At 35.8% G+C, this 18,670-nt stretch overlaps 2 protein-coding genes across 3 annotated transcripts in view; one reads left to right on the top strand and one right to left on the bottom strand.

Annotated features, from left to right (window-relative positions):
• Positions 1-210: 210 nt before the first annotated feature.
• LOC117343676 (esterase OVCA2-like) lies at positions 211-15,938 on the top strand. 2 transcript variants are annotated; one of them, XM_033906136.1, is made up of 9 exons: positions 213-280; positions 10,713-10,735; positions 11,518-11,588; positions 12,276-12,368; positions 13,621-13,718; positions 13,878-13,901; positions 14,469-14,553; positions 14,930-15,070; positions 15,302-15,938. In XM_033906136.1, exons 1-9 carry the CDS (start codon positions 248-250, stop codon positions 15,448-15,450), a joined length of 717 nt encoding a protein of 238 aa, XP_033762027.1. In that variant the 5' UTR covers positions 213-247; the 3' UTR covers positions 15,451-15,938. The 2 variants fall into 2 exon arrangements, with proteins under 2 accessions (XP_033762026.1, XP_033762027.1); XM_033906135.1 differs by lacking the exon at positions 13,878-13,901 and having other exon boundaries at positions 211-280; positions 13,621-13,742.
• Positions 15,938-18,670, bottom strand: part of LOC117343677 (sorcin-like) — a 15,883-nt gene continuing 13,150 nt past the window's right edge. The window contains exons 8-10 of the mRNA XM_033906137.1: positions 18,344-18,414; positions 16,974-17,006; positions 15,938-16,590 (exon numbers count right to left, since the gene is read on the bottom strand). Of these exons, the coding sequence (XP_033762028.1) occupies positions 16,980-17,006; positions 18,344-18,414 (98 nt within the window). The 3' untranslated portion in view covers positions 15,938-16,590; positions 16,974-16,979. The remainder of the gene's footprint in view (positions 16,591-16,973; positions 17,007-18,343; positions 18,415-18,670) is intronic.

Below are 18,670 nucleotides of genomic sequence, written 5' to 3'. Positions count from 1 at the left end.
GCACTATATTGTCAGAATCCTGAGAAGATATTTTTGTTTTCTACAGTACAGCAGATATTAATATTCAAACAACATATATTCCAGATGTGTGACGACAGCCAACTTCTCCTATTTACCAATACCTTGTTATTCACAATGTTATATATGATGTTTCCGGAAATTTTTACTGACCGATGCCGGGCCTCGATTTAGAACATTCCTGTTTAGATCTCGAGTTGCGTCCCTTGTTGAAAACGAAAGAAGAAATATGGCCGGTGTCGCCGATGCCACGAAACTAAAGGTACAGTACTGTGAGTGTGACGTTTTAATACGTTGCGATCTATTAGACTTTCACACTATATGTCTTATACTTAAAAATGTAGAACTACGAACAATGAGTGATATGTCGTCTTATTGTCTGTAGGAATATGTAACACAGGATCAAGTCAAGTTGGCAGTTTGCAGGTTTTGTAACAGTTAGGCACCAGGTTGGTGTTACCAGGCATGGTGTCAGGGCCAGAGGAAACTCGGGCTAACGTACACGTAGCTAACCGGCCGGTCAGACATGGTGGGACGTAAAACAAATAAAACCAAACCAAACCAAATCAGACATGGTGTCGCTGCCCGACACTCAGGATACATAATGTAATTTGGTAGTGGTTACCACTTGTTGTAGTACACACCTGTGAGCTGGATAAATGTTAATGTAAAGTTATAATAAAGATTGTGTGTCATGTGCAGATGTATATCTTTGTGTAAAGCATACAATGTATGTACCTTGAACTTTCAAGGAGAATTAAATGGACCTTACTTTAGTAAGACATGTCAGACTTCACCTACATGTACTCCTATACATGTACGTATATGTCAGAGGTCTTATTCCACCTGATTATATTGGTGGATATTGCCAGCCTGTCAAAAGTTTCCTGTCGTGTAAACCTCTAATATTATTGGAGTAGACTTCACCAAGTTCAATTCAAGTAAATTTTATTTAACGATGTCGACGATATATATTCAAAACATGACAACTCAAGCTTCTTTGGTGAGCTTTTACAATCGACATTATACATAAAAACAAGGGTTTACATTAATATAACAAGATATGCTCATGCTGTAACATTACATTTATTCAATTTATATGTGCATAGCACAGCATACAGTACTGCCAAATATAAAGGAAGTGTAAGATATCATATAGATTAAATTTTATCACCTATTGCATAGATAAAGATTTTAAGTACATGCATTTACTGTACTCACATGGAACTTGGAAGGTGAGATACGGTGTCATGTTTGTCTTTGTATAATTGTCAAAAAAGGAAGGAATTATACTAATGGAACTACATTGTACATCATACAAATGTAGTCTGTGTGTTGCATTTACCCTCTCCTGTATTGGATGGTCAGATGGCACAGTGGTACATGTAACTCATGATCACTTGCCTTTCATCAAGGTGACAGGGGTTTGATTCCCCGATTGGACTGAAAAGGCATGGGGTCACCTGTCCAACCACAGCAATTATCCCCTGGTATGGTTTCCTTCTACAGTAAGACTGCCTCATGCTTTGAATTAAAAGAAATAAGTCTATTGAGTTTTTTTTTTGCATCCCTTTGGCAACACGCTAAACTGAAAAATAAAGAAATTGAATAAGTTTCATCAATCTTGTAAGCAAAGGAAATACATGTAAGATTCTGTTTACTACATGTAAATAACCAAGATTTGTTGTGTAGCAAAACTGAAGTTGGGGCTGGAAGCCAGTGGCCATATATATCAAATAATTGGACATATTCCTATCAGAATTCTGAGATAACAAGTTCATGTCCTGGTCAATTAAGTCATTATATTTTTCCTTTCTTATTACAAGTGTAAATTCATGACCTTATATTTTAAACCAGAGTTTTGTAGCATGACTATGGGCTAAACACCAGTGGTTACATGCGCTATATGTAGCTAGATGTAGTTAGAGCATCCATCAAAACTTTGGAAGTCCTGGGTTGAAGTCTTGGTCTGCTGGTTGGGTTGAATTCTTGGTCTGGTGGTTGGGTTGAATTCTTGGTCTGGTGGTTGGGTTGAATTCTTGGTCTGGTGGTTGGGTTGAATTCTTGGTCTGCTGGTTGGGTGGAATTCTTGGTCTGCTGGTTGGGTTGAATTCTTGGTCTGGTGGTTGCATTTTTTGTTCTCAGTTTACCTTTTGGGCCCATCTACATGTAAATATCCACAGGAAATGGTATAGGGTCTTGTGTGTGTCTTTGTTGAAGGAGAGAAGAATGTTGTGGAAGTGGACTGGCTAGGTCAGGCAGCTCAAATGGTCAAGCATCTGTCTATAGAGTTCAGTGGTTCCAAGTTTCAGTCCTAGCTGATCTAGATCTGGTCGTTACATTTTCCTCTCCTGCCATAGGTTCAGCCTAAAATCTAAAATGTTGACCGACATATTTTCCCAAGACTTTTTCGCGAGTCACTGAAACCACCATTTGATATGACCAGAGAGGTAGGTCTGAAGATCTATACACGGCCAAAGGTGTAATATCACAATTAATTAAAGCTTGGTTAATTGCAGAAGTAGAACCAATTCATTGCTTCACTTGATAATTTACACGTGTTAATTAACACACTTTATGTATTAAATAGCTGCATGCTATAACACCACTTAATATAATTATATTACTGAGGTGAAATACAGTTCTGATGATAACATAATTTATTATAAAACAAAAGAAAACAGTGGAACTCTGGGATTGGCTTCTAGTCTCAAATACAATAGTCATATTGCCACAAACACAGTAACAACAGCATCAGGACCACTTGACCTCGGCTTAGGAAAGCAAGGAAGAAATATGATGATAAGCTACTTTGATGAAAAGTCAACTGAAAAAGCAATATCCCTTTATTGATTAATGTCTTGAGTCTTGATTGGTCATTCTGTGTGGCGGTCACTTGTTGATGGTTATGGTCAGTTATAAAGGGAATTGTGAACAAGGCTCTGGTCAGTTTGTTGTCAGAATCCCAAGCCGATAAATGTGCTGACCCGGTCACCTCCTCCTTAACAGTCCGTAGAGAAGTTATGGCAGTATTGGTGTTTACGGAGACACTGGACCAGGACCTACATAGAATGTCTCCCACCCTGATGACCCTCCGTCTAGCTTGGGCTAGTTTGGCGGTCTGGTCTCTCTCTCCGTGAGACAGCCTGATGTGAAGTATTTACTCTTAAGCAATCTGAATCTGTCAGTAAAACTGACAAATACTGGTAATGACTCCAATACATTTATAACGTGGGTCTCTTCTTGGGTAATTATCAGAAATACAGCTACCATTGGGTTAATATCAACGACACAGCCAGATTCAGGAAATACATTCCATTTAATTTTTGACAAAATTTTACAATTTCTTCATCTTATCATTAATACTGACTGCTGAGTTTAAAGCATCACTAATATCCGTTGTATGTTGGTTAACAATTTCTTTATATAAATAGAATACCTTGGAATAGTTGTATTTTTAGTAGCATTTTGCTTCTATTATTTTTGCAAATTTCTTTACCTTCCTTTAATTTAGGGTTTGAATCTTATCTGGAAATCTCCTCCCAGAATTTTTAAACAAATCTGAGTTACCTTTGATTTGGTAGATTTAATATGATGATATATAAGCAGTGTGTTTCTTAGAAGTATTTAGATTTGTCTATTTTATTGAAAGCTATTTCCCCTTTCAGTTCATCAGTACATGTGTCCTAAAATCTCCAAGTCAATAAACTCTGATGAGTGAGTCAGGCCTTTAAGCCTCTTATAAGTTTGTAATTATGATGTATATCATTTTTCCAAAATTTTGGATTGGATGTACATTCATTATGAAATAGTGACACAAAAGATTGATAATAGAACCTGTTTCTCACACTCCATCAATCCGCAAACATTAATCATTTATTTTTAAATTCTCAATTTTAAAAATAAAAAAACATTCTTTAATTTTACAAACATATATATCTGAGATTTTGCTGCAGTGGAAGTATAATTTATTTAATTTCATTGATAATTCATCAATATTTCATAATTCACTGTCAGCTGGGAATGTTCTCCCTGTGATTATATCAGATAAGTTATTGGTATCATCTCAACCTTTGTCTCCGTGGTGATATTTTGTTGCACAGCAATCAGGGTTGCTTGGATTCCACAGAGGAGACTTTGTACATTGATGATGTATGAGAGTCAGTAACTTGTCGTTATTGAGTAACATTAGATAGTAAAAATACAGGTGAATTAGTTAAGATGTTCAACTACACGGCAGGACCCCATGTCTTAAAGTAACTCACAGAACTTTACATGTTGTTATGGTGTTCCAGTCTTTGGTAACATGACACATCTACATGTTGTTATAGTGTTCCAGTCTTTGGTAACATGACACAGCGACATGTTGTTATAGTGTTCCAGTCTTTGGTAACATGACACATCTACATGTTGTTATAGTGTTCCAGTCTTTGGTAACATGACACATCTACATGTTGTTATGGTGTTCCAGTCTTTGGTAACATAACACATCTACATGTTGTTATGGTGTTCCAGTCTTTGGTAACATGACACATCTACATGTTGTTATGGTGTTCCAGTCTTTGGTAACATGACACATCTACATGTTGTTATAGTGTTCCAGTCTTTGGTAACATGACACATCTACATGTTGTTATGGTGTTCCAGTCTTTGGTAACATGACACATCTACATGTTGTTATGGTGTTCCAGTCTTTGGTAACATGACACATCTACATGTTGTTATGGTGTTCCAGTCTTTGGTAACATGACACATCTACATGTTGTTATGGTGTTCCAGTCTTTGGTAACATGACACATCTACATGTTGTTATGGTGTTCCAGTCTTTGGTAACATGACACATCCTACATGTTGTTATAGTGTTCCAGTCTTTGGTAACATGACACATCTACATGTTGTTATGGTGTTCCAGTCTTTGGTAACATGACACATCTACATGTTGTTATGGTGTTCCAGTCTTTGGTAACATGACACATCTACATGTTGTTATGGTGTTCCAGTCTTTGGTAACATGACACATCTACATGTTGTTATAGTGTTCCAGTCTTTGGTAACATGACACATCTACATGTTGTTATAGTGTTCCAGTCTTTGGTAACATGACACATCTACATGTTGTTATGGTGTTCCAGTCTTTGGTAACATGACACATCTACATGTTGTTATGGTGTTCCAGTCTTTGGTAACATGACACATCTACATGTTGTTATAGTGTTCCAGTCTTTGGTAACATGACACATCTACATGTTGTTATTGGTGTTCCTAGTCTTTGGTAACATGACACATCTACATGTTGTTATAGTGTTCCAGTCTTTGGTAACATGACACATCTACATGTTGTTATGGTGTTCCAGTCTTTGGTAACATGACACATCTACATGTTGTTATAGGTGTTCCAGTCTTTGGTAACATGACACATCTACATGTTGTTATAGTGTTCCAGTCTTTGGTAACATGACACATCTACATGTTGTTATGGTGTTCCAGTCTTTGGTAACATGACACATCTACATGTTGTTATAGTGTTCCAGTCTTTGGTAACATGACACATCTACATGTTGTTATGGTGTTCCAGTCTTTGGTAACATGACACATCTACATGTTGTTATAGTGTTCCAGTCTTTGGTAACATGACACATCTACATGTTGTTATGGTGTTCCAGTCTTTGGTAACATGACACATCTACATGTTGTTATAGTGTTCCAGTCTTTGGTAACATGACACATCTACATGTTGTTATAGTGTTCCAGTCTTTGGTAACATGACACATCTACATGTTGTTATAGTGTTCCAGTCTTTGGTAACATGACACATCTACATGTTGTTATAGTGTTCCAGTCTTTGGTAACATGACACATCTACATGTTGTTATAGTGTTCCAGTCTTTGGTAACATGACACATCTACATGTTGTTATGGTGTTCCAGTCTTTGGTAACATGACACATCTACATGTTGTTATAGTGTTCCAGTCTTTGGTAACATGACACATCTACATGTTGTTATGGTGTTCCAGTCTTTGGTAACATGACACATCTACATGTTGTTATGGTGTTCCAGTCTTTGGTAACATAACACATCTACATGTTGTTATGGTGTTCCAGTCTTTGGTAACATGACACATCTACATGTTGTTATAGTGTTCCAGTCTTTGGTAACATGACACATCTACATGTTGTTATGGTGTTCCGGTCTTTGGTAACATGACACATCTACATGTTGTTATAGTGTTCCAGTCTTTGGTAACATGACACATCTACATGTTGTTATGGTGTTCCAGTCTTTGGTAACATGACACATCTACATGTTGTTATGGTGTTCCAGTATTTGGTAACATGACACATCTACATGTTGTTATGGTGTTCGTGAGTCTTTGGTAACATGACACATCTACATGTTGTTATAAAAAGTGTTCAAGTCTTTGATTGGTAATATGATACGTTTCCATGTTGTTATAGATACTATTCTGGTCTTTGGTACTTTAACAGAGGAGGTTTAGAGTCTTTTGGGTTGAAGACTTTGTTGAAGGATAGAGGAATATGGAGGAGCTTCACTGAAATATGTCATTCTTTAAAGCTTATGATTCATGTGTAATAGAAAGGGGTAATGAAGATAGTCCCTGCCCGTGCCGGGCTTCAAATAGCGACCTTTCGCTCTCAAGTCAAACATCCTACCACTAGGCTAAAGGGAAATTCCCCCTAGTCTGAGCTGGTAAGGTGACCTTATACTCTCTACTTTTACACATGTAGTTTTATATATATACAAGTCAGTATTTTCATTCGTTTTTGACTTATAGAGCTCTACATTTAGTTGTACACAAGGCAGAACTCTGGTTTTTAATGCTATAACATACAATGTAGCTAGTTGCATGTAGTTTATATACAAGGCAGTGCTCCACTCTTGGGTAACCTAGCTCACTCATCAGTTATCTCACCTCCTGGTGAGTGAAAAGTGAGAACTGATCATGTTATACGAGACCCAGCGTGCCTTCTCTGGACTGGGTGTTCCAACAAATTACTTCTTAACATTGTGGTTTTAAATATTTGAACGATTCTTGTCTGAGGTCTGGGTGGCAATTAGCCACTCTGATGCAGTGTTCGGTGTGGTGACCCAGGGAATCAGGTCCGTGACTTGTGGCCCTGTGTAAAGTGCCACCATATTCATTCACCTTGTTCCACACCTTACACAAAACTTCCAATATGTTCCAACTTACAATTGGAAAATTAATTTCCTCCAAAATGATCCATTTGTTTCCTAGTGTTAGATTAAAGCGATAGATTTATTTGATTGTTCTCTGAACATGTCATTTTTGGACGCAGGGCCACCAATTTGCTAACCAATTCACATGCATTAATAATAACTCACAGCTGTTGTTGCTAGGAGGAAGCTGGCCCCATTTTGACATTAGGTTATTTTCAGGTACTCAATTACCACTTGATATTTCGTAGGTGTACAAGTTAAATTGCTATTGAACACGGAATCCGGGAATTTATAGATCATTTTACTCTAGTTTTTTAGGTCACTTAGAAAGTTTCTGAAATGTATTTGACTCGTAAATCATTAAAACTATTGCAGACTGCATGATTATAAGTTTTGGGTAGCATATATTCAGGACTTATATTTATTATATTTATATTTATTGTGCCAATATTAATCATTATAGGAAACTTGACCCGAAAAGATGTACATGTATGGTCGATATAAACATCATCTGTCTGTCATCTTTATAAATTGATGTAACACATCATAATAAATGTATTTCAATTCTTTTTCATTCTACAATTAACAGGGCTGTTATAATACTGCCATTTTATATGTACCATTTATCCTCTTGTTGGATATACATGTGATCTAGACTGCATTTATGCACTCATAAATGCAGCCCATCAGATTAACATTGAGGTATAATGGTAGACTGTCGCACCAAATTTAAATACAGAGGTACACCAGGGAACAGAGTTAACACTGTGGTTTATACAAATGTACTTCCGGTGTAGGTACATGTATGTTGGTTTGCTGTCCTTCTCAACTGGATACTCGGAGGTATGCAAGACAGCTGGGTCGTAGTAATAATCTGAATAGTTTAAACAACGACAACAGCTTCAGAGTATGGTTTCTTCCATTTATTCCATGATACTCATAAAAAAATCATGTATTGATATTTCAACACCCAGGAGATGAGTATCATGGAATAAAATTAAATACATACGTACATAATACTGTTTTTATATAATTACATTGATATGTGAAAAAATTCAAAGTGGATGGTTTTGTTTAAAACTAAATTAAATTTTTTTGATTAAAACCAAAAACAAACAGTAATGGTATCATATGTCTACGATATTGGACAGCAATCCTAAAATCCCACATCGGGAAACTTGCTGCAGGTAATCATTAGGAATTTGAACTAGAAAAAATTACACGATACCATGTAATTCCTAGTTAATCTGATTTTGGAAGTGACTAAATACTGAAAAACTCATGCATTCTTGCTGAATTAGCTGCCTTCTGTGTTTAAGAACATGAACCTGGTTGACATTTAGGTTTATTAACTTAGATTTGTCTTCATCAGGATTCTGGAGAGCTCAAGTAGAATAGAAGATAAACAAGGATTGGACTGCTGACTGGCGTAATCTCTATACTGAAACACGTTTCACAAATATTTCATGGAACAATTTATCTGTTACTGACATATACTGTACTATTAATGAAAATCTATTATCATACTGATAATATTTCTGTAAAATTATAAAAATGATAATGCTAAAGATAATTAAATATTACACATTGAAGCAAATATCACAGGACGATAAAAAGCTATTTCATCAGTATTGATAGCAAGTCTCTGTGCCTCTTTGCTAATGACCTATTAATCAGATTTAAGCAATGTCTGTAATCATTAGATTACATTTCTTCTCGCTTGCAAAAAATCTAAAGCTAGCTGCGTGTGAGGAAAATTTAACTTCACTTTGTTCCACTGTATAACAGCAATGAGCTAATTCCTTCAGTATCACAATCTGACTGAATACATTTAAATGCTACAGAACTGACTTGTTAATAAATTTGGATTTCAAAACTTCACAAGAATCCTTATAATAAATAATTTATTGCTGACTTTGCTATATGCTGCTCGATCAACATCTCTGCCTTTATTTAAACTTAATTACTGCTATTCTTGGTATTATTGTGATGTAGTGGATGCTCCAGAAGAGGAAATAATAAAATGTGGATTTTTACAGAATCCAAATAAATTTGGTTGATCTTGAACATATTGGTACATGTATTAATTAACTACCCATTAGAACACATCTGATGTTTCCACGTACTCTTTACTACAGAATACATTAACCTATTCCAAACACTATTTGAATGGCAATTTTATATAAAAAAAAAAAATCTATTGACAAAGAAACTTTACTGGAAAACATTTTATGGCAATAATGAATCGGCAAGAATATTTACCAGTGTCATTTAAATGTGAAAATGGATGAAATTTTGGCTGACAGTTATTTTGCTGAGTTTGCTGGCATGACGAGTCTGTTATTGCTTTTTTTTGGAGAAGTACTTTTACCTTAAGGCCAAGGTCATATCCCATAAGTATGTATAGGTTTCACTTTAAAAGTCTAGGATTTATTTTTGGACTTATCAGAAAAGTAAAATGACTGACATGGGGCCTTCATGGAGGCAATGCAAGGTATAGTCCAGTGGTTGGACGCAGGGTACGTCACCGAAGGGTCTCTATAGTTTATGTCCCAGCACGTGCACCGAGTTGTATCCTTGAAGAAGATACTTTAGTATGCATGATATGTAACTTCATGGTAGGGCAGTGCAAGAAATGTTGGTGTAAGCTAGCTGTTAACACCAAAAATGGCAGCTCCATCTGTAAGCTCCTTAAGGGAGTTGAGAAAGACATTGGCTGGTTGCTAAAGGCCCAATATCTACGTGCACGCCTTATAATTCATGAACCGCATTGAGATGTCTTTGTTGCTATGATATAGCTGTATATAAAACTTTACATGGGAAGTCATTGTCAGTACTTTCTGAATTTCGTTTCTTGGTTCTTCTGTCACTCAGTCTGTTAGCACGGACAGCAAGTTAGTGTCTTTTTCCCTGTCATATTTTGTTTATATCTTCTTTCATTCACTCTGTCAAGGTGTGTGTGTTGAGTTACGGGGTTCACAATAGAAGAACAAAACTTTTGTAATATTTTGTCTATAATATCATCACATCAACAAACCAGATAATTCAGAAGAAAGAGAAAAAACATTGAAGAAAAGTTACATAAAACTTTTAAATATCATACATTAATATTTTGCAGGTACTGCAAAAATGCATGCTTTTACCATGGAATTCCATTGAAAATGTACCTATGTGCTTTTACCATTGAATTCCATTGAAAATGTACCACTCACTCGACCCGGGGATATAAGATCCCACGATCTGGGATCTCCTCGTAACTTAAGTGATCAATTGCTCAGTTTATTAAGTTGGTTGTTCAAATGTCATTTCTGATCTTTATGACTGCAAATTATAACCACTTTTATTAACTTGTTGTGTAAAGATGATAATGTGTTATATCTATAGCATTACCTAACAGTTCGTTTATACAAATGTATCCATCAATTTGTTTAATTCTCTGTTTATCCATGCACATGTATTTGATGAAATTACTATTCTGTGTTTTCTTGTTTACAGATTCTCTGTCTCCATGGATACAGGTAAAACATACTTATTATTTTAAATACAACTGTTTGTAAAATAAGCAAAATGTACAGTATTGATTAAAAGTTATGATCTGTATTAGAGTATAACCTCCCTTACACATTATAACGGTGATTTGTCAAATATTTTAGTTAAGGATACATGCTAAGTTATGTACAGTAAGAAGGACCTATGATCTGTGTTAGAGTTGTTTCCCTTGTCGTATTAACTGACCACCTGAAGTGCCACGGTTTGTAGCAACTGTAGAGTTACCCCCTAACATATATTATGTTATTATGATTCGTGAAGTCAAGGGTACATGCTATCATTCTAATCTGTGTTTGAGTTATTTCCCTTGAATGACTTTTTATTAATGATATGAAAAAAGCTCCTTGAAGGTGTCATTAATTCAAACTGGTATGACTGTTTTATTTCATGGTTCCTTTAAGTGATATTTTTAATTAGAGTTCACACACTGTGTATAGTGTAACAGTTTTGGAGAGCTGTGCATTACGGGCTCTGTTGAATATTTTATTTAAAATATAAATAAAATGAGCATTAATAAATTATAATCCTGTAAAATGCTGATAATGAAATTTAATATTTTATTCCTTTTCAACATTTACACATTCATAGCTTTAGATGTATGACATTGCCTTCATACTTCAAGGGAAACAACTCTTATAACTCTGATGTTGGATTGTCAGCTATTTTTCTTTTCAAAGTCAAGTTGTCCTGCCTATTATAGCAGTGAATTATACTCTCATACTTGTATCAAACATGTGTCTTTTTTTTCCAGACAAAATGCACAGACATTTCGGGAGAGAACAGGCGCATTCCGGAAAATCATTAAAAGTCGAGCAGAGTTAGGTAAGGTTGTATTCTGACTAGGATTAAAAAGAAATACTCCTTTGCTGTCAGCTTGGTATGTGAAGATGTTTTATCTGTCACCGGCACTCTTGTCAAACATTTCTAGTAGGAAGGAGAATGTCTATTAAAATTTGAGTAATCTTCTTCATAATTCATGCATGTAAGTTCAGAAATATTCTTAATCAATTTTAAGAACAACTTACAATGTACCATTATATCGTTTTAAGGTACAATTTATAGTTTAATTATCCAAAGGTCTGTAAACAAACTTTCATTTGTTTTGAAATTTTGTCCTTAATTAACTTGGTAGCATCAGGTGTGACTTACACTTTGACAATGATTACATAATATGCTTCTGTTATATACATTGGATATAAGATTTGACCATTGTAGTGTTTTAGTTTATAACGGGAGGTGCAAAACAACCTGATTCCCAATGTATTTTAGCCTTATCCCCCCCCCCCCCCCCCCCAAAATAAAAACCAAAATGCATAGGAAAAATATTGAGTAAAATGCAGCTTATCCTATAAATACTTTCAAGTTGGTAAATTTAATATTCTGGTAAATAAGCACCAGATCCCTACTGTTTCAGTATGTTGTGTTTAGGACTAAAACTGTGTTATATCGTGTGTTAACACCGAGTCATGTTTTATCATGTGTTAACACTCAGAGTCATGTTTTATCCAGTGTTTGTGACAGCCCCCAATCGTGTCCCTCCATTGCCAGGAGAGGAGGGAGATAAGTCTGCTGACACGGCCACTGACACACCTGAAAAACAAGGTAAGTATTCTGAAACAAATTGTGTGTCAAATACAGGTGTAGGGAATACATACGTGTGCAGATAAACAGGTGTACAGAATAAGTGTGTGTATTGTGTACAGAATGCACAAGTGTATAGAATAAGTGTGTATTGTGTACAGAATACACAGGTATACAGAATAAACAAGTGTACAGAATGCACAAGTGTATAGAATAAGTGTGTATTGTGTACAGAATGCACAGGTGTATAGAATAAGCGTGTGTATTGTGTACAGAATACACAGGTATACAGAATAAACAAGTGTACAGAATAAACAGGTGTAAAGAATACACAGGTGTGCAGAATCAGGTGTACATAATACACAGGTGTACAGAATAAACAGGTGTACAGAATACACAGGTGTACAGAATAAACAGGTGTACAGAATACACAGGTGTACAGAATACACAGGTGTACAGAATATATACACAGGTGCACAGAATAAACAGGTGTACAGAATACACAGGTGTACAGAATATCTTACAAGAATGGATTTTGATATAAATTGTTCTGGAGCATTATTGGGCAAAGGAGATGTAATGTTGTATGAACAGAGGTGTGGGTCCTTTGAGGCCAGAGAGAGGGGGCCTTATTGGTTAATTGAGGTAAATCTTTTAAATCCCTACTACCTGGGTATTCCTGAATGACTGATTAGATTTTTAAAAAATTTGGTCTTGAGCATTATGGGAGAGGGGAGAGCTAATGTTGTACATTTGTACATGTATATACAGAGGATGTAGCTCTCTTGGGACCTGGGGGCCCAAATTGGGGAAATTGAGATAAATCCTTTAAATCTCCACTAATTGTGCTGAACGATTAAATGGATTGTGATGAAATTTGGTAGTTGGTGCATTATTAGGCAAAGGAGATTTAATGTTGTATAAATGGAGGTTATGGGTCCCTAGGGACCCGAGAGAGGGGACCTATGGGGAAATGTTGCAAACAAAAACAAAAATAACTTCTAAATTCCTTCTTCTTAAAGAGTGAAAGGATTTGGTCCCTATATGGATTAAATCATTGTTGGAAAATGCAGCAAAAATGATAGAAATGATTCTGAGTTACTGAAATATCCCTCTGGGCCACTTGGTTTGAAATCTAGGCTATGAAACATGAACTTTTATGGTTGCATGTTTAAATAACCAATACAAAATCGATAGACTCGGTAGATGAGGACAGTATTAAAGCAACTCAGATGTTTATGAGCTGTAGTCTTGATATTTGTTTCTCGTTTAGCTGACCAGATGGGATGGTGGTTTTCACGCAAGGATGATTATTACATGGCTCAGGACTATACAGACTGTTGTAAAGGTTACAAGGAGTCACTGGATGTGGTGGCACAGGCTATAAAAGAACAGGTAAACTTAACTAGGAGTCACTGGACGAGGTAATTTAGGCCATTAAAGAACAGGTAAACTTAACTAGGAGTCACTGGACCAGGTAATTTAGGCCATTAAAGAACAGGTAAACTTAACTAGGAGTCACTGGACCAGGTAGCCCAGGCCATTAAAGAACAGGTAAACTTAACTAGGAGTCACTGGACCAGGTAGCACAGGCCATTAAAGAACAGGTAATATTAACTAGGAATCACTGGACCAGGTAATTTAGGCCATTTAAGAACAGGTAAACTTAACTAGGAATCACTTGATGAGGTAGCCCAGGCCATTAAAGAGGTCAATTTAATTAGGAGTCATGGATGTGGTAACATGCACAGGCTTATAAAGAACAGGTAAATTTAATTTGGAGTCACTGGACGTGGTAACACAGGCGACTAAGGAATGGGTATTTAATTAGGAGTCATTGGACCAGGTACCCCAGGCCATTAAAGAACAGGTAAACTTAATTAGGAGTCATTGGACCAGGTAGCCCATGCCATTAAATAACAGGTAAACTTAACTAGGAGTCACTGGAAAATGTAAAAGTTGCACAAAGGTTATGAACATGATATTCTAATGACTATAAATTCACCGTACTATGGAGTAGTGTTAGAACACCTTTTAGACTGAAGGTCAAGATTCTTCATATTACAGATAATTAGGACAGGATTTATACATGTACTTTGAAGTCCACTCTGTTTTTTACAGGGTCCATTTGATGGTGTGCTGGCCTTTAGTCAGGGAGCAGCTTTTCTGTCCCTGATCTGTGCTCTGAGGGAGCAAAACCCTTCAGGTAAGTAACTTTTTATCTACTGTAAGAAAGTTGATACAAAACCCCTGGAGCAGAAGTTAGAATTTTGTAGTACTGTATAGGTTAGGGCTATTCCAGTAAAATATCTACCCAGCTGTATGACTCCCAAGTTCATCAAAAAGTGACCACCAATAGAAGTCATTAAATTCAAACAGTACCATATAGTAAGCCAAATTTTCTCATTCACCCACCATACATACTTGTTTTTAGTAAGTCATATTGGATATATATTTTTTTGGGGATAGTCCCTTAGTGTGATGGTTGTTTCTATTTCTGTTAAAAGTCCAATCAATACGTCATTAAGGATGGTATTGAATATTGTGATATGGTTTATTTACTTTACAATTCTTTCTTACAGATTCACCATTCCAGTTCGATTTTGTGATCCTGGTTGCAGGGTTCAAGAGTCGTCAGTCCCCACATCAGGATCTCTACTCGACGAAAGTGTCTCTGCCTTCTTTACATGTGTTTGGGGACACAGACAAGGTCATACAGAAAGGTAAGTCAAGGTCACAGAAAATGTGTCAAGAAGTCAACATGAACAGGATTTTCGATGTATATGTAAACTTGTTAGTAAAATAATATATAAAGGTACAGTTAATGTATCTTTTAAATTATGCATGACAACATTTATTGGAAATTTAACAATCTGGAGAATCTTGTACTAAGTATGGGATATTCATATTGTATCCATAGTATTATAATTAAATGATGGTATTGTGTATTACAGAGATGAGTGAAGAACTTCTGCCCTGTTACACTGACAAAGTGATATTACAGCATCCTGGAGGCCATTTTATCCCAGCCTCTGGACCACAGAAGAAGGCTTACACTCAGTTCCTAGATCAGATGCTGGAGAGAAAGAAAAGTCGTACATGATAAATTGTGTATTAAATTAATATAAAAAAGAGAATTGATATCTTTTATTTTTCATCAGAAAAAACGTTGTATATGGATCTATAAATGCTCCAGGCATCTTGTGTAATGACCTATCATCATTATCCAGTGTTGTCCAGCAGAAATATACAAATACATTATTTGTAAGTGTATGTTTGTGAGGGGTGGGGGGTTAGTTCGAAATTAATTCCAAGGAATTAAACAATATGACAATCTCTCTATGGAATTAAATGATATAAATTATGCAGGCTATTTTTCACTAATATTCCTTTGGGTCTTGCCCCTTCATCCCCTGGTGGTTGAAATCCATTATTTATACAAATTGGTTACCCTTCACACGAGGATGCTTCAGACCAAATATGGACCAAATCCTTTCATTTTCCTATAGAGTAAGGATTTAAATTTTTAGTACTGTATATACATGTACCAGCCCTTTTGGCTAGATGAGTTAATAAACGACTTATACAGATGATGATGATAATTTTATTTGTTAATTTCACATACATCATAACCAAGAAGAAGAAACACAATAGCTGAGTATTACATGAAACACTGTCTGATGCTCGAGGAAAGTCGACTATACACTTGGTCCCTTAGAGATATTTGGCATAATTTAGAACACTGGTGGTGCTCATGTAGTTTCCCGATTGACTTGTGACCACTGCCCAAGATTTGCCTTTGACTATTGTTCAAGCTTCCAGCCTAAGCCGTCCACAATTGTTTTAGCTTCCAGTCTAAGCCGTCCACAATTGTTCATTCTCCATATTTCCAGCCTATTCCTTCGATCAGTGTTCAAGTTTCTGGGTTAGGCCTTCCAACCTTGTTTAAGATTCCAGCCTATATTCTTTGACCACTGTCGATATTCCCAGCCTATGTTTTTGAATGTTAAGGTTTCCAGCCTGGCTCTTAATCAATGTGCAACTTTTTTTTTCTATATCACATGACGTCATATTTCATGAAGACTCTAATGCATTAAAGATTGTCCTTGTGAAAAACATACAGAAATAAGAAGAAATGAGCGGTGTAAAGCTGTTTGTAAGTTTGACCTGTCAAACGTGAAACAATGGAGATTATCTTGATCTAGGACAGTGGGCCACGAACCAGTTGTCATACATTCGTAATCTGCAACATAAGAAAGATTTTTTTTTTAAAATTACCAATAATTTAAGATAGTTCTCATTGTCACAACACTCATTAAATAACTACCCAGTTCTCTGTGTCATAACACTAATTACATGTACATAAATACCCAGTTCTTAGTGTTACAACTCTTGTTACATAACTATCCAATTCTCAGTCTCCTAACACTCATTACATAACTACCCAGTTTTCAGTGTCATAACAACATCACATAACAAATACCTATTGAAAAATTCATGAATTCTACTTCATATTATTTCAGATAAAATTCCCGCAGCTAACAGTCAAAATTTGACCTGACCAGAGACTCTGTGAAATGAACACTTTTTGTTATCTATAACTCATTGATACTGATACCTACATACCTTTGGTCAAAGACACATGGTGCACTGCAGGAACTGTAAATAAACAAGAAAAACTTTATTTTTTTATCCCTTCTCTCCCAACATTTTTAAAAATACAAAAATGCATTTTAAAAACAAATCAGTTTATTGGTGAATTTCAAATTGACAGAAGATGAATAGTGGAAAAATGCTTTAAGTGTTTGAAACAGTTGAGAACTTGTATTTAAAAATCTGACAATAAAAAATAATATGTTTTTCAATTAATTCTTTATTTCCGCCAAAATAATGAAGAGTACAATGAAACAGATAAATGGATTAAGTACAGATAAATATTTGAAAATGAGAAGGTACATGTACAGACATACATATACATAGTATAGTGGATCATAGTAATATGATATGTTTCAAGCAATTATCGAAATAAAAGAAAAACAAAAGAATACCATCATAATAACGAAACCAATAGCCCCAACTCAAAATGGATTAGAGGAGGGCAAAATATAAATTTAGATATCAATTTGCATCCAGGCTCTTGACAAAACACAAAGAGAATAAGGATGGATAGTATTGCAACAGCAATACAAAGTCCCCTGCCTGAGCTAGGAGTGTACCTATTTATTTCCCATTTAAAAAAAAATGTTTTTTCGAGAAAAAAAATGTGGGATGCACAACTACATGTTATACTGATCATGTATACCAAGTTTCGTTAAGATCGGAGTAGTACTTTATAAGGAGTTGTCCGGACAACTGTTGCGTGACAGACAGACAGACAGACGGAGGGACGGACGGAGACAGACGGACGGAGGGTAAACCTAAAGTCCCCCCGTTTTTCAAACGGCAGGGGACTAATAAGACCAGGTGTTCGTTGTCCAAGTAGGTGTCTTCTGGTTCATCTACAACCGCCATACACATGGGTCAACTCACGGTTAAGTCACAATCTTAAATGGGTGTTGATGTGGTGACAACGGAACCACTAGGTATATATATCAATAAGCATCAAACATATCTGACGTCATTTCACAAGAAATAGATGATTTCTGAATGAGATAATGATGTGGACCATAACGTTCCCTTCAAATCACGTGTTAAATTGATACTTTCTTGGACTGTCGTCGACATCTGTCACAGAAATCTTGATGGTTGGAGGAAGCTCTTGAATATCAATTCATCTGAGATAAGTAGGCACCGTAGGTAGGGGATGCAGGGATGTTGCTATCTATAATCTGAAAATTAACTTTGGGAAATCGAAATAAATATGCCCTATCATACAGCTTAGTTGTAAGCTGTGCTTGTTGCTTACGTTGTAAGTAAAGATCCTATCAGCATGGCCAGGTTTTTGTTACCGATATCTAATAATGACAAAGTTTTTTGAGTGACAAATTTTTACTTACGTCATCATAGGCGAAGGTAGCTGTACCAGTCTCGTGGCCATGTTGTTGTTGGTCACGGCGTCGGAAAGCATCTGTGGTAACAATAGGATACAGTAACACCTGTATATTCAGGTAAGTATATATATAAAGCATCTGTTATTTATATACTATCTCCATATATGAAGGCCATCTTTTACAAGATGACAATTTTTTATAGAAACAATAATTCATATCAGAAATATTTCGAAAATCATCATCATAAGATGGCAAATTCCACATCAGTATTAGAACAAAATGCCAATTCTCAAAAGAATTTTACAACAATATATATATTCAACAGAACAAGCA

This window comes from Pecten maximus, chromosome 15 (genome assembly GCF_902652985.1).
Source record: "Pecten maximus chromosome 15, xPecMax1.1, whole genome shotgun sequence".
Lineage (NCBI taxonomy): Eukaryota > Metazoa > Mollusca > Bivalvia > Pectinida > Pectinidae > Pecten > Pecten maximus.
This window is presented reverse-complemented; position numbering and strand designations above follow the sequence as displayed.

Bases quoted from the DNA above. Each gene is read 5' to 3' on its own strand.
- LOC117343676 (XM_033906135.1), top strand. From the start codon at position 248: ATGGCCGGTGTCGCCGATGCCACGAAACTAAAG. The intron at 12,369-13,620 runs GTAAGTATTCTG...TTTCTCGTTTAG, and splicing joins TGACACACCTGAAAAACAAG to CTGACCAGATGGGATGGTGG. The intron at 15,071-15,301 runs GTAAGTCAAGGT...TGTGTATTACAG, and splicing joins AGACAAGGTCATACAGAAAG to AGATGAGTGAAGAACTTCTG.